This window comes from Anser brachyrhynchus (genome assembly GCF_964034855.1).
Source record: "Anser brachyrhynchus genome assembly, chromosome: 3".
Taxonomy (NCBI): Eukaryota; Metazoa; Chordata; class Aves; order Anseriformes; family Anatidae; genus Anser; species Anser brachyrhynchus.
In genome coordinates this window covers 99,848,243-99,864,754 of record NC_137696.1, presented here as the reverse complement: position 1 = coordinate 99,864,754, position 16,512 = coordinate 99,848,243, and the positions used below count along the sequence as shown (strand labels likewise).

The window sequence follows — 16,512 nt, the reverse complement described above, 5'->3', positions numbered from 1 at the left end:
CAAGAGAAGACTTTATCAGTGTGGATATTTATTTGCTGTAAGAAAAGCAATAAAACGCAACAGTCCAAGAAACAGATGCGAACACTCTCTTGGTAGACATGCATATGTTTGGAACAAGAAGAGGGACCTTTAAAGTCAACCTAATGCCCACTGAAGGCTTTTGATTAATTTCAGAGATGACTGGACTTTACATTTACAGTCGTATATGCAAAGATCCTACACACTTAAAATAGGGGCCTAGAGGTATGTTTAAAGATGCTTAAGATGACCAGACGCTTAAGTCTTGTTAAAATCTTTCCAAATCAATCCCCCAGTAAACCCTCTCAGGTTCTTTTCAAAATCAGCTTCAGTATTCTTTAGGTATTGAAGCAAAAAATAGTCATTGCTTCATCTTCACACATTTGGTGCATTTCTTCATTGTGGCTGCACTCAAATTATCCTGAGAGAGAACACGTGTGTGTGTGCACTGTGTAACTCAGATTTGTCATACGTTCTGAGAACATTAATATAATGTTAATACAAATGCCGAAGGTGAAAGATGATATGATTATGCTCTGCCATATTTGCTTCTAAATGTGATTCACAAGAGACACAATCCAACACAAGCAGATGTCTGCAAAAGAAAGCTATGAATGTAATCTACAGATTAAATAGCTAATACTTGGAATTAACCAAATCTTGTGCAGGGTAATGAATAATTTTTGTATGATGTCTGTGTTAGGTCACTCAAAATGACAAGTAAAGTACATCGTGATATTGGAAAAACAGTAAATAACATCAGATTAAGAACAAGTGGAAACTAGCAAAATCGGATGGACATTATTCAATGACACTTAAAAAACCACCACGTAAAAAGCCCTTCAGAACAATTTTACCCACACGAAATATTTCATCTCAAGTAACCCAAGTGTCAATTAATATAGAGACTTCTATGAATGATTTTGTATCAGACATTTAAAAAAAATCATGTTTTTCTTAGAATATTTTAATACTGTTTTTTTCTCATAAATTTGAAGGCTTAAACACATAAAAGCAAAAATCAGGATAGCTGAATAAGACTAGATACGACAGTTCACAGTTTCAGATACATTATAAACTGATTAACTTTGCTTTCAAGTTTGTATAATCAGACTTTTTACAGTGTAAGCTTCACTTCAGTCACGGGAGTCTCAGTGGAGCCAAATGAGGCTGCTTACATCAGTAGACTTTTTATACGTGCATCTGAAAGTGGAGGCACCAGGCTTATTTATGCCCCAGGCTCCATAGTCTCGTCTGCCACTTGTAGCAATACTGTTATGACATATGCAAGTGCAAATTTTGGTACTACATATCATCTTAAATAATCTGGGTGGCTGCATGAGTCAGGCAATTTAGAAGCCCTTCAAACTGTTTAACAATGAAGATGTCAAAAGACACTGCTTTGACAGCATCTCATTTCAGCTATGTACTTAGAAACACAGGTGAGATTAGAACTGGCAGAAGTGTATGTCTGACTGACCCCACAGCACAGAAGCCAGGTATCTTTACAGAAACTCAGGGTCATCTTTTGGTTCCAGGCCATCACAGGCAAAAAAAAAATTAACAATTTACAGAGTTTTACACTCTTGCTTCAGATTGGGCCACTATGTAAAATACAGATAATATTTGCAAAACATAATAAAACCCCACCATTTTAACAGTTTAAAATTTGCCCTGGAGGAGTATTGCTAGACAGCAGCAAACTCATAACAGGATCTATTTTGCACATCCTTCTGCACCTTCAGAAAATTTAACTACCATACAGAATCAGCTACCTGTAGGTATGGCTCCTCTGACTTCCCTGAAGTCACGCTAATTTAAATATCACAGTCGTGCTTCTCAAGAGTCCTCCATTGTGTTCAAAAATTCAAAGCACATTTCAGTAATAGAGATCTGTACTCTCCTTGGTGTGAAGTTGACATAAAGTGTCACCTATACGGAATGTCAGCACAAATAACGCAGCTACCAATGAGGAGAAGACCTACAGGGCATGAGATTTAACACCGTGTCATAGAAGAGGTAAGCTACACAACATTATGCTGATGTTGCACTGCAGTAAGATGAATGAAATGAAGTTGAAAGGGTATGAACTCTGTCTTGTAAGGTTCACTTTTTGGCCAAAATGTATTTAACAGCTTCATTAATGTCCTGGAAAGTATAAAAAATAATAAGAATTTCAGAAGAAACTAATGCTCTATTTCTGCAAGCATCTGCTCATGTAGATTTTCAAAGAGAAAATTGTATTCAGTGGGATTACTCCCATACACACAATTACACCTAGTTTAGTTCTGACACGATACTGGAAAGATCTCAGATTACTACACAGGAAGTGAGAAATAATCCAGGCAAATTGAGATAATTATAGTCATGGCTAGGAAACTGCAAAAACAAGATTTAGATACAATAATATCAAGTAAATACAAAATAGCCTGAAATAGCAGGAATACCTAGCATCTAAACATCCAACAGAAAATTTAAAGAAATATCTGAAAAATGTTTCAGTGTATAACTTAACACAGCAGCAAAACAGGCTAACATACTTTAAGGCTAATTAAGCAAAAATTTCCTGGACTAAAGAAACATCTTCCCATAAGGCTGTTTCATAATTGCTTTGGAAATACCCTTCTCTCTCTGCAAAATATAGGGATGAAAAAGCAGAAATAGACAAAAAGCAACACAATCAGAAAGATAAATGTTTTCTGAGGAGAAATTATATCTTTTGATTAGCAGACATCATACATCATTTTTTCAAGCAATGACTAAGCAGGATATAGCCATATCTGCCTACAAATAGTTCCATAGTGTAAACATCAAGGCAACAGATGATTTATTTAAAGTGGCTCAAGTGGGTAGAGCTAGGAATAACAGGAAAAAATAATGGGGAAAAAATATGCAGGCTAACAAGAGCATTTCTGGCATTGAGTCACATAAAATTGTGCAAAGGCAAGGGCCAAAAGTCTCATATTCGAGACGTCAAGACAAAGCTGAACAAAGCCATGCTGAACTGAGGGATGGATGACACTGTGATTCTGAGAAACTTTGCAATGCTGCAGAGATTTGTCATGGCATGAACCTTACTCACACTATCACCATGACGTTAATAATACATTGAGAATAACTTAAAATGTCCATAAGGAATGAAATCAGTAACTTATGTTTTCTGGATCATAGTCTAATAAAGATAATGATATATTCTTTTTTGTATGATGTGAGTTCATCAAGGCTTTAGAACGAAACGCTATCGGAAGAACTGTATAACACTGCGTAAGAGATGTACTGCAAAAGCAATTTCCAGATAGTGACATAACGCTGACAGCTCTGAGAGAAGTTTTCTCTAAATCTGGGATTTATTATTGTTTCGGTGCTAGGTCTTGTCAAATACAGCGTAGACCCATGAATCAATATGAAACTGAAGTTATACAGTAACTTTCCAGGCTTTCTGTTCTTTATCTTTGCCGGTCCTGAAGTCTCCGACGTGTTTGATTTAGGGGAAAAGCAGGGCTTTGTTAGCCTCACTAAGCCACTCTTCAGAGCCTGTTCTGCTGCCTAAACCATTTCCACAGTTTTAGCTCTGTAATTTAGCACCACTTGTTGCTTTTTTTCCCCATTCTGGTAGTCAGCAGCAGCTGGAAATAACCGCAGCAGGTACAGGTGAGCCTACCTTCAGCACAGGCCTACCATGGAAGAAAATTAAGAAGAATCACACAAAAAAGAGAATGCAAAAAACAGGGGTGGAGTGGAAAATAGTAAAGGAGATGGAAGAGAGGAAAGAAGGACAACAAAGGAAAGGATGATAAGCAAGTAATGAACAGACAAGAGCATGGTTAGAGGCCGGAGGCCTAACAAGAACAACGGAGTCAGACAAAGCAGTCTGGACAGCAAGGTCGGATGGGAGTGAAAGGACACAGCAGAGAGGCAAAGGAACATGTTTTAAGAAGAGGAAAAGACAAATCAGCCAGATCAAACTGCACAATAAGAACAGCAGCAGAGTAAAACAAATAACGGAGAAGCAGAAGCATGAGAGAACAGAGAAAACTGGGGAGCAGCAAAGTGAAAGCAGAAAAACTAAGTGCATCAGGTAACAGGTAACAATTCTGGCTGGCGTCTGCAGCTCTGGCTTTCTTTTCTAGGCAGAAGTTTCTTGCTCTCGCAAACAACGTATTTCCACCAGGGAATGCTCTTTTTCAAACCAACTTCAGACCTTACTGATAATTCTTGGTGCTGAGTCAATAGAAATCCAGGAAGGTTCAGTTAGGCTGGTGCAACCTTGAGACAATCTTTTTTATGGTATGCTCAATGGTTACCTTTTTAATAATACTGGCTTAATGTAGTAGTAGTAGTAGTTCTTGAAGCAGTACTTGAAGTAGTTCAAGCCCCTTAACATTGGTACAGATAGGTTAGTCAGCAAATGCATCAAAGCGGTGAACTCTCATTAAAAAGAGAAATGCATTATGTCTGCAGGAAGTAACTTTATATGCATTCACATTAGGAACTGTACAAATGTTTCAATGAATAGTCATATTTCGTCACTAAAAGTAGGACGTCAATATTAAAAGAACTGTGTATATATAGATCTAGCTGAAGAGCAAAGAGCAATTACAATTCAATTCAATTTTTGTTGAGCAGAAAGATTGTAAAGACTGTATAAAGTAGAAGAGACCTCAAAAATTGTATGCAGTAATGAGATTTAATATAAATTGGGTTCAGTACATAGAATCTCTGATAAATCTGGGTGAGGAATTTCAATAATGTGTGCTATAAAAATCTGTTAAATAATACCAGTGTAAAACTATCAAATGAAATATATGAATATTGACTATTGACTGAACATTAAATCAAAATCAAAGTTGAAAAAACCCTCTTCAAAATTGGATTTTTTAGAGTTACAAATCAATGTTAAATATAGCCTAACCCACTTATATCTAGATTCACTGAATATGAAAACTGAAAAGCTTTTTAAAATTGAGGAACAGCATATGCATGGCCCAAAAATCAGAATTATATTACATGCCTCTATAATATACTTTCAGTGCTACTTATCCCTAAAGGTAGAATACTTACAGGTTTTCGAGTTGGGGTAACTTGAACAGAATGATAGAATTCTGGTTGTACTCGGCTGCTTTTCTTGATTTTCCTTTTTCTTACAGAGGTTTCCTGCTCGCTTAGATGGTGAGCTTCCACTAGAGGTTGTGTTTCCTCAAGGCGAGGTGCTACGCGTCTTCTGGCATGACGAGGACTTGATCTAAAGCCCTGTAACCAAAAAAGCAATCATCATGTTTGACACCTCACAGAACGGAGCCACGTAACAACAGAGAAATCACAGAGGACCTTAACAATTACAAGGACTTGAGGTACAAGCATGCTCACCTTAAATTAGTATAATGCCCATATATAACAATATGCATGTAACAATAAAGAGATGGTGTCAAGTGCTGCAAATGACACATTTATTTTATACTTCTCAGTTATGTATATTATTGACACAGCTAGTAGCAGTAACTCCTGTGGCTTTTCTTTATAAGCCCACACTCTTAGTTGTAACTGAATAGTTATAATCTAAAATTTATAATTAAAATTTTCCAGGTTCATTCACTGCCTCAAGAGAAATTGTTTTAGGGAGTATGAGCAGAAAATACCCATTTTCTTTTCTGAGAATTAAAGTGAAGAGAAATCAGTAGCTAGCAACACAACGATGACTAACTGTTCCTGTTAAGAGTCCTGATGCTGCTAGATCTGGGGGGAGACCTTGCCATTTGGAATAAAATAATTAAGAGAGACATCTGTCTTTTGCTATTGTCTGGGAAATGCATGCATAGTTGGCCAAAATAATAATCTCAGGAAAAGCTGCCCTTCACAAATGCTTTATAGAGGTTTGCTGTGAAAACCTCTGAACATCATCCAGAACCTCTCAGCCTTACAGAATTTCATTTACTTAATGGCAACAAGCACAATGCATGCCCTGTATTGCTACCTGCAGAGCATTTACACAGAGCATTTTCTCATTTCACTAGGTTCCCTCTGCACCAATCACCACGAGCATGCAGGAGCCTGCCATGCGTCATCTGTACTGAACGCAACGTTGGTTGATATTAAACCTGGCCAGGTTGTAAATAAGAGTTTCATTTTCTTGGTCCTATCAGCTTTCAGAATAAATGGGCCAAACCTACGTCCTTGGTGACAGTCTGCAGTTCAAGGGCTCCATTCCCTTTCAAAATCAAGAATAGAAGCAACAGTTCCTATTTTTCTACTTTCTTTTTCCTTCCACTAAAATATTTCCACCAAAGTCTGTTTTCAGCAATGACTGGATCAGAAATGACTGATCCATATAAACAATGCAACTGTTACAAATAGAGATTTTAGCTAAAACTGAAGCCATCTATGATGAATTTCAATGTCCTGAGCTCCAGCCAGTTGAAAAATAGGGGAAGCGATACATTTCCTTGTAAAGCTGATGGTTTTTTTTTTCTCCTTCCTTTTTTTATTTTTTAATTAGAAAATCAGCATACAAAAACTATGCTCAAATGTTGTTATGGTCATAGATTGAAGTAATCAAAAGTCAGCTGCATAGCTCCCTGTGCAAATTGGATTTATTCGTATAATGTTCATGCCACTGCAAGTGGAGAGAGATGCAGTCTATTCTGGGCACTACAAGAGACAGGCAGTTGGTTTAGTTCTTTAAAGGTATGCTCTATCAAGTAACAGCCAAAACACACAAACACATTTACGTACACATGCCAGTAGCTACTACAGATGTATACAGCATGCAACATGATGTGAAAAGGCTGAAGTGCTAAGATGAAGCATCAGAGCTTGTATGCTGATCTAACTTCTTGTAGCAACATTCGGCTTCTGGACAGGAATGGAGTCCAGCTCTACTTAGTCCATGCAAGAGGTTAAGTTCATACACGTGCCGAATTAAGGCTATGAAACACACATGATGAAAAGATACAACCAAAATTTCCTGAATCCTGATATACAATCCCTCCTTATACCACTGAAGCAAGAGAGCTGTTCAGGCTATATGTAGGACCCAACTTTGATTCCCAGTATCCTTCATGGATGCAGGACCTTGCCCATATCAGCCAAGACAAGCAGCAGGAAAGCTCCTGCAGCCAACAGACCTGCGGAAGATCTAGGAACATCTCTAAACATTCAAAGATGTAAATCTGTGAGATGCTCCATCATACTACTGCAATGGGAAAAGCTGTTGCCCCTTTTTCTCTACACACTGTGAACAGATACTCACAGTGCATATCCATGGTACGAAGACATTCAGGATAACAGGGAAAAATACAACTACTCTTACAGAGCTTACTTGTTGCAAAAAAAAAATATATGAAAAAATGTTAGCGTGCATCAGGGATTATTCCGTAGTAAAAGAAAATCCTCTTTAAGAGACCAAAATACTCAGCAAATCTATTTTGATTTTCTAAATGTTAAACAGATTGTGATTCATTCACACATAATGGCTACTGGGTGAAGCCTGGTTACATACGCGACACTTCAGATGCTCCCCTACCACACTCCCATCCCCATTAGCTAGATAAAACTCTTTGGGAAAGTATGTTTACGTAACAGAAGAATTTGGTGGAAGCTAAGCAGCTCTAAAAGTGCTTAGAGACACATGCCAAATAGGGACTTATGTATGTGGGTCTCTCACTGAATGACTTCACTTCAAAATACTTCAGGGTTTACTAATTGAGTATTGTGCTTCAGTTCTGAAAAGTCACTTGTGACTTCCAGAAAAGTCTGTTTATGGACAGTACTTCTCCGTTGTATTTTCTAGATTTTTTTCTGTTTTGCTGTTTATTACTAGCGAGAAAATGGGATCTTTATCTCTTTAAGAGCTCATCTGCTTCTACTGCTGCAGCTTATTCTTTACTTGAAGTCATAATCTGTCTGCAGTATCACAAATGGTCGCTCTGGAGAGGATTATAATGCGATAAAGGCCGAGGATCATGATTTCAGGTGGAAAATTAATTCCTTATCAACAAAGATAATGTTACGAGGGCAGAGTCCTTAGGCCAAAACCTGAAATGCTTACTCATTTCTGCAACAAGACTTTGCCAGAGCAAAAACCCAAATCTGGAAGATTTCAAAATCTGGCAATCAAAAATGCAGAAATGACTCAAAAATGATGTAATGCATGGGAGCCGCTACTCCCAGGCTCAGTGCAAAACCAGAGCAGCCAGTGATGCCTTCAACAGCTAAACGAACAGATGCTCAGCGCGTCACCTGCATTTCTTACCCTTCAGTTGAACCCAAAGTTGAAAATAGTTGAAAACTTGTCATACTAACATAGCAATCAAAATTAAAAAAAATAAAAATACAGTGAAAATAACAAAAGTATCTGTGCAGTGAGACAGAGCTCACACAGGAGAGCAGAAAAGTAATACAAAATATTCAGGGGGACACACAGTACACCATCTGACACCAAATCACTGAGGAAATGCTAGAGATCTTAAGATCAACCAGGCAATACGAGGCTGCTGTAACACCGATAAGCAACTGGTAGTTTCGGGTGTCGTGTGAATGCTGTGTCACTGGACAGTGACAAACCTTTTCTCGTTCTTTGCGTTGAGAGTGAGCTGTTCCTAGACCCTGCTGCCTGACTCATTTTTTATCCCTACAAAATTACGACACAACAAACCGAACAAGTACAACTTCAAATTCACATTTGTGTTGTGTTTTTTTTAACTCTCTTTTCTTCTAAATACTAAAATAACCACACAAAGGGCATAGATTTACACCACAGGATATTCTTCCTTAAAGAACTCAAATGACCACCAGAACCAGTTTTAGGTATCACAGAGGAAGACAAGAAACAAGAACGATTTGGGATTATCTTCTCTCCAAAATCACTCATGCTCATCCTTCTGGTTAACTCCCTCAAGGGAGCATTTCTGCCTCTGGAAGGAGGCTAGGAAGATCTGCCTTTTAGCTGAACTTTGTGAATTAATCCTTTTATGTCTTCTCTACAAGTTGTTTTTTTCTGGAATGAAGTGTGGTAATATTGAATAGACCTTTTGTGCCCGTCTTTTCATCCTACCCAGTGATGAATGCTCCAAATCTGGGCACCGCGTTCCAGCGTGCACAACCGACTGGTTGTGTAAAATGAATTCCACAGCAAGATGCTCAGTTTAAAATAAATAAATAAATAAATCTTCTTATCCTGCCAAATTTTAGCTTCACACCTCTGATTCAGTGCCTGACTTGTGTACAGAAACACAGTGTGTGATCCCTCTCAGCAGAGCTCCCCGGGCTCCCTTTGGAGCCAGCAGGTCAGAAGAACGGCGACTGCTCCCCTCCGCTGGCCATAAAGGCAGCCCAGGCTGACTGCTTCGCTCTCAGACAATCGATGCTGCAAGCGTCCAGAATTAGACAGGACGGATCTGACCTATGATGATCACACGAAGGGTGCAGTCTGCCTTCTACATGATATTCATCTTCCCATATATTTTTCCTCTCTCTACATGAAATAATTCCACTCCCTTGCACCGCTTTTTTTGTCTGAGATTTTTACACGTACTTATTCACAGACATAATCCTTGCTGGATCCCCATTCAGCACTGTGTTCTTATAAATTAGTATTACTGATGTAAATATAATAGTATTGTTTAAATATTCTGTTTAAATATTTCCCATTCCATCTTGCTTTTTGATCAAGCTATACATCCAACAAAGCTCATCACTGAATTATCAAGAGTAATTCAAAAGGCTCTTTCTGGAGACCATAAACTTAAAACTTGATAATAAAGTGTATACATCACTTTTTCCTGTAATATGCCCAGCATTCCATTTATTAACATTGAACAGCGCATGTATTCATTTGTCCTGTTCCTCAGAATTTCTTTGGTGTGCTCTGGTGTTTGACAACCAAGTACGTGACACACTGCAGGCTTTGTCAGGCCACTGCCTATTCCCCCTATTTCCATTACAAGACCATTAATACAGAAAAAAAAAATAATTGAAACTTTCTAAACAACTTGTTTAATTTTTGCTTTTATTTATATTTATTTACAGATGGGGACATTTTGGATAATGTGGTAAACCTTTTTCTCTCTTTTCTCTTTCTTTATTTTTCTGTATCTCTTTTTAGTTCTTCAGCTGCTACTTTAATAGAGCCATATGAATACAGCAGTGCTATCTCATGAGTGCGTTATTGCTTTGGTGACTTGAATCTTTGACTGCTCCATTCCTTTGATGTGCTATTCTGTAATTCACCAGATCCTTTTTCCCTCTATGCTAGTTTTTTTTTTTTTTTACTATCCCTACTGCTTTCATCATGTTATCTGCTATTTTTATGCTTGATAAAAAAAAATTACTGATCCTTCATTTTTTCCCAATCTGTACTTTATGCAAAATATATCAAGAGTCTGAGTTCTTGTAACCCCATCTTTCCAACAGGTATGTGTTTTCAGAGTCACCAGGCATTAAGAGAAATCCGAGTGCTTTACAGGAAGTCCAGCTGCGTTAATTTCAGCAGACACTGGCCTGTGACCCAGTTTACCTTCTGGCAGAGCTTCAGTAAACTGCAGAAAAACTGCTAGTCAGCAGTAAGCAGCTTTTCATAGCAGGAATGACAACACAACTCAACTGTATTGGCAAATGCCTTTACAGATTTTTGACTGAGTTCCTTAGATAAATGCACTTTAGCAAGTACACTAATGAACATCAAAACCAAAGGAAGCTCAGATAGGATATCCAAACTTGAGTGCTTGCTTTTTTTTTTGACAGTGGCTGCGTATGCATGAGAATTGTCATCTATTACCCTTGTCAATTAATGGCCTCAGGAAACAGTCTTTGAATTGTCAGTTACCGTCTGCTTAAAGCTTGGAAACTTTCATGTATATGCAACCTCCAACATCTCACGGCCTGGAGACATCAGTATGCACAGCACCAGAGCCCCTCTCAAGATGCCAGAGTTTTGAGCTGTTTGCAGACAGGCTAAAATAGAACCCAACCCTACAGCTGACCTGGCTACTGGAACTCAAAAAGCAAGTTTAATTAAACATTAAATCAATTTATTGTATTAAATTCCCCTGCAGGCTGAGAGAGAGAGCTTTGGAGTATATTTCTGCTTCACCTACATAGGTATATATGCATCTGTGTTGTAAGACCACCTTTAACTTTGAAAGTGACCAAGACTGTGTTATCTCCCTTCTTCTCCCATGGTTACTTCCATGTCAAATATCCTCAGTTTACAAACTAATAAAGAAACAAAACAGAACAACAACAACAAAAAGGGTAACTATTTAATTGCCAGTCCTGAAAATTCAACTCAAAATCCAGGATTCAAACTAAGTCCTCCAAACTAGTAACACAGCTTGTCTAACAATAAAGACTGCTAATTAAGGCTGGGTCTTCGTTTTCTATAGCAGGAAGACTGCCTGCTTTCACTCAGCATATTACCTCACAAACATACACAGAGGGAGCAATGGTATTTGCTCATTCTTGGTTCTAACAGCTCTCAAAAAATACAATGCAATTTTTAAAAAAAAATTTTTGATGCTTCCATTGACCTTTTTCTTTAATCTTAGCTCAGGGTTACCCCTATAAAGACCTGAATCAAGAGTTAAAACATTAAATGCAAGATTTCACGTTCAGTTTCCACTCCCTGATTAACAAGCCTTCACTGATGCTTCTTTGCATGTATTCAATTTATTTTAGGAGATATTATTCTTATCCTCTAAAGCCTAAATTCCAAACGCTGCAGGAACTACTTCTCGAATATTGAAGACTATGATTTGGCATGTGTCATATAATATTAAATTTTCCAAGATAAACCCAAACATTCAAAGGGGATTACGAGCTATTGTCTTTTACGTAACCTGAGCAAGATTACTTTTCAAACTGGGTTCATGAAATACAATACCAATAACCTGCTTTCCAGCTCCTAAATGGGCCCCCAAGTGTATACATAAAAACCTTTGTTTGATCCCAGGGTTTAAATGTGAATTGAGAATGTAACTTTTAATAACCCCTGCTGTATCACACTGCTGTTTCACATGTTTTGTTGTTGTTGTTTGTTTAATCACGGGGTTAGGATTCCTATCAGAGCAAGTAAGATTTGATAGAAAGACTTGATGTTGTGTAAGCAAATAACCAGTGTCCCCAGTCATGCCTCAAGATACCCTTTAAATACTCTTTCCTGTCTAAATCTATAAACCACAGAAGCTGGCCTGTTCTCTCAGATTCCCTAACAAGAAGGCTTGCAACCCTCCACTGCTGTCTTGCCTTTGTGATAGCTTGTCCCAGTTCCTTCCCTATTACCTCGGGGCACCACAAGCCTACAGGAGGAACAGGACAACTCTCTAAGAACAAAAATAAATCAGAGTACTGCTTGATCAGTGGTCTGCAAGGGCCAATGGCATTTAGAATATACCAGCACATTTCCCAAGCATGTCCCTTTTCCGCTTCTGCTTTCTCTCTTTTCCACCTCATCATTTCTCCTTAGCTTGGATGGTATATATCCTGAGCCTACCAGGAGCAATTAACTAGGAAAATGACCTTTTAAATATTAAAAATACAGTAAGAAGGAGAGTGAGAAGTGACACAGATTGCTAAATCACACAATGGCTGCACAACATCTAATAGAAAGAAATCACTCATCTGTCCAGTGCACTTGTTTGGAGCGCAAACTGGAGAGAGAATTTATGCCACCTCAGCACGTGAAGACAGGTGTCAAGTGTAAAACAGACGCATGACAAATGAGAGATTTAATAGGCATACATATATATGTATGTAAATAAAGATAGCTGGGGAGGAATTTGGGTGTCTATTAAGATACCTAGATGCAGATACCAACATTTTCTCCTGGAGCTAGTCTAAGATCCTACTACAGCCAATGAAAAAATCAGTCAACAGAGTCAGTGAGGCTTGAAGACCTATTCAGTTTCTCCCAAGGCAGGCACCTACGCCGGGTCAGCTGAACAGCTCTGCAGACTGTAAGCTGTAAATGCTTACAGGGAGCTTATCCTGCTGTGTAAGAGGATGCTGTTCTCGCAAAGTCACTTTCCGACTCCAGCTGCACTTTACACGCATGAAGGTGGCAGCAGCAGATCAGAAGGGAACGATGCCTTGACCTAGTTGTATCATTTCGTTCTCTCTAGAACAAAGGAGGAGGATAAATATAATACCTCAATCTGACATGATTATGCATTTCAGCGTAGTTTAGATATCCATAAATTAAGCTCTGTAAGATCTGTGCTTCCCTTCCCGTTTGCACTACTGAAGCTGAGCGCTGTCATTCAAACTGCTGAGTGGACAGGGGCGATAAGGACGTTGGCACGAGCTGCGAGAAACGTGTCTTTGCCCAAATGTCAGCTGCAGTTAGTTCCTACAGCTGACATGGTATTTTCACCCTTCAGCTGTAACTCGTGTTTCACGGCTGCTGACGAGTCAGGAAGAGCCAGCCACTGCCTCTCCTTGATGCAGGGCCGGAGGGCACAAGGGAGCACAGCTGGGGCTTGGAGGCTTTGGACAGAAGCAGCACCGAGATAACAGGTACCCAGGCACACAGCTCGCAGGTGAACGAGAAGCATGAGGAATCAACTCAAATATGACCGGGCAAGATAGCGCTAGGTCAAGATGAGCCGTATAAGCAGTGGGTGTGAAGAGCAACTCAAGCATCTCTGCAACACAGTACTGTGTCCTCGTCCAGGAGACACGGAGGAGCCCAAGCACTTCTCCTCGAGCCAGGGCTGGGGCCTGATATGCCCTCCGGACCACGCAGCATGGGAGCAGGTTGGGAAGCCGCAGCTCTGGATCTGTTCACTTTTGGCATGGCTGAGCCTAACAAGCCAAGCTCAACTGAACCTGCTTCTGCACGAGAAGAGCAAAGTGACCTTACCCTCAGCACGGTCTTCCACAGCATATCCAAGGGGCCTCTCTTTCAAGAAGTCCACAAGTGGCATTTCCATGCCCTAGGAAAACGCGTACAATAGTCCAGGAGCTGGAACAGCCCCGAGGGTAGTGCTACCCTGTCCATGCACTGCTTTCTTTCATCGGATAACCTCAGCCTCAGCTCAGTACTGAGCTATTTCTGAAAGTGCGTCCACAACCCAACCTGTTGCTCTTACAATCTAACCACAGTAACCGAAAATTGGTGTAGATGGTTAGGCTTTTCTGAACGGCATGTGGTCTGTGGACCCCTGCACGATCCTTTCTGTCTGTACAGGAAGAGTCGTTTCTCCAGCTGATGTGGTAATACGCGTGGTCACCACAGGTATGGCCTCAGCTAAATTTAATTTCAGCCAGAAGATGACAGTTCCCATTCAGCACACCGGTACAGACAGACGCAGGCAAGCCGTGCTCCACCTGCAGCCCCTTAAAACCAGGGCTCTGCTTGCTTGCAAGCAGCTGCTTGCATGCACCAGGACTGTCAACTGCAAACTGGCATACAACATACCTGAAGCTGCAACCACCACTAAAACCTACATTTCCAGAGAGAGCAGGGGACACCGAGCCCTAACCTAAGTATGTGAATACCTACGTGACAGCTAGGAGGCTGTTGATACGACTGTATTAATGGGAAGTTAAATAAGAAGAACTTTGATTACGCAGCAGATCTCTATGCAGTGGTTATCCCTGTCCTGTCAGAGCTGTGAGGATGTGCTCATTTGAATGCAGGTCCCATTAGGCAGCGCGCTGAGACCATGTCTTACCCATGGATGCAGACTGTGACACGATGTCAGTACTCTATCAAGTGATTGATGGAGCTGAGAAGAGATCCCCTCAGCATTTCAATGCTCTGCCTACCGTCAGAAGCTTCAATAGAGCTGCAGGAAACCGGGTGGCTACAGAAACATATAGGGCATTTCTATACTATGCTGTAATGCAGAGTAAAGGCACCTGGGTTACCTCATACAGAGTTAGTTTGGGAACCCAAGTGACCTTGCTGCAGCAGCCGGGGAGTTGCCACTAATTTGTGATAGGACTGCCAAGCAGGCTGCTTCACAGCTCAGCCCAGCATCAGTCCAAGTACAGTTCTGCCGTGAATAAAACCAACAAACAGTAATGGACAGACAACGTACAATAACAGAAACTCAGCGGTAAAAGCTGACACATACCTGCTATGTGATAGCGCAGTGTGACTTATTCTGTTTGGGGCATGTTACGAAAAACAGATAGGAGGACTTGTCCTTATACAGTACAACCTGCATTCGTAGACCTCCATTCATTCCCATACATGTGCATTCATACATCTAAGAAAACAATTTCTTTTTGTCTCCAATTTGTTGTCCATTGAACTTGTTCCTTAACTCTTAAGAGAACTAATGGAAAAACAGTTAAGATAACCTGGGGGAAAAACATGTCAAACACAAAGGTAAAACATTTTCAGACTGATGCAGCTCTGCAAAGACAAAGAGACAGCCTTTGAATAGGTGAATTAATGTATTTTTCTGGACAGCCCTGTACGTTTCTGTAGCTCTTTGAATGCACTTCCTCCAAACAAACAGAAGAGGAAAATTAGAGGCTTAGACCCAGCTTAGAGGGTCTGCTGATTTCTCTTTTCAGTGGAGCAGAGCATATCTGGAGCAGTTTATAAATAACTCTACAACGCTCATGATGAATTATAGCACAAGTCTTCAAAGACTACTCATTATTGTTTTGTAAGATATCAAGAACTGTATTTTTAGGCAACTGTCTCACAATCAGCCCGAGAAGAAGGGACAATTATGACAAAGCTATGCTTAAGGATAAATACACGAACACCTTTTCTGGGCATCCATTGTTGGCAAAGTCAATACATGCATATACTGGAAATTGTTGTGCTGTAGCTTACTTATTGTATGACAATAGATGAGTTAGCAAATTTGTTTGCTCTTAAAAATCGTCATTGGACTTGGCTGACCTACGAAATCTTGTAGCGACTACTCAGTAGTCTACATAGAAAACAGGAGGTCTGCAAAACCCAAATGACAAAATGTTATTCCTTCACTACAGCTGGGGGTTAATATATGCTGCCATCCCTCCCCAGAGCCTTTTCATAAAGGGTCAACTCCTGTTTGGTTTCCTCATGTGACTAGTCCCACCTGGCATGCACCTGTTTTAAGTGAAGTCGGGATTTACAGCAGACTGTAAAACTTGTATGAATTTGCTTCCTAGTAGGATTATACCTGCAGGTCCCAGAGGAACCATTCACATAAAGCTCGCCCAAAATATACGAGTCAAAATAAAATAAATAGAGAAAGATACCATAGTGTTCCTGACTGCCCACAGACGCTGAGACCTTCTGGTCCTGACATCGTCGTATTTCTAATTTAAAAGGTGAGATAAGGGAAAACTGTAAAGCTGAGAGAGAATTTCAGGCTAAAGATTTCTACATCTATTGGATGTTTTCCCAATAATATGATAACCATCAACAACTGGTTTAGCAATTAGCACAATTATCCCTTAACAATCCCATAAAAAGCCAACTACTTAAAAATCCTGAATGAGAACCTACCCATTCACGAATTCTTGCCCTTGAATAATGAAGTTTTAAGACTT

General features: G+C 39.8%; 1 protein-coding gene across 18 annotated transcripts in view; it reads right to left on the bottom strand.

Annotated features, from left to right (window-relative positions):
* The window catches only part of DST (dystonin), a 306,416-nt gene that overhangs the window by 285,692 nt on the left and 4,212 nt on the right, over window positions 1-16,512 (bottom strand). For all 18 annotated transcript variants that reach the window (XM_080584837.1, XM_080584827.1, XM_080584857.1 and 15 more), the window contains one exon: window positions 5,080-5,268. In XM_080584837.1, the coding sequence (XP_080440963.1) occupies window positions 5,080-5,268 (189 nt within the window). The remainder of the gene's footprint in view (window positions 1-5,079; window positions 5,269-16,512) is intronic.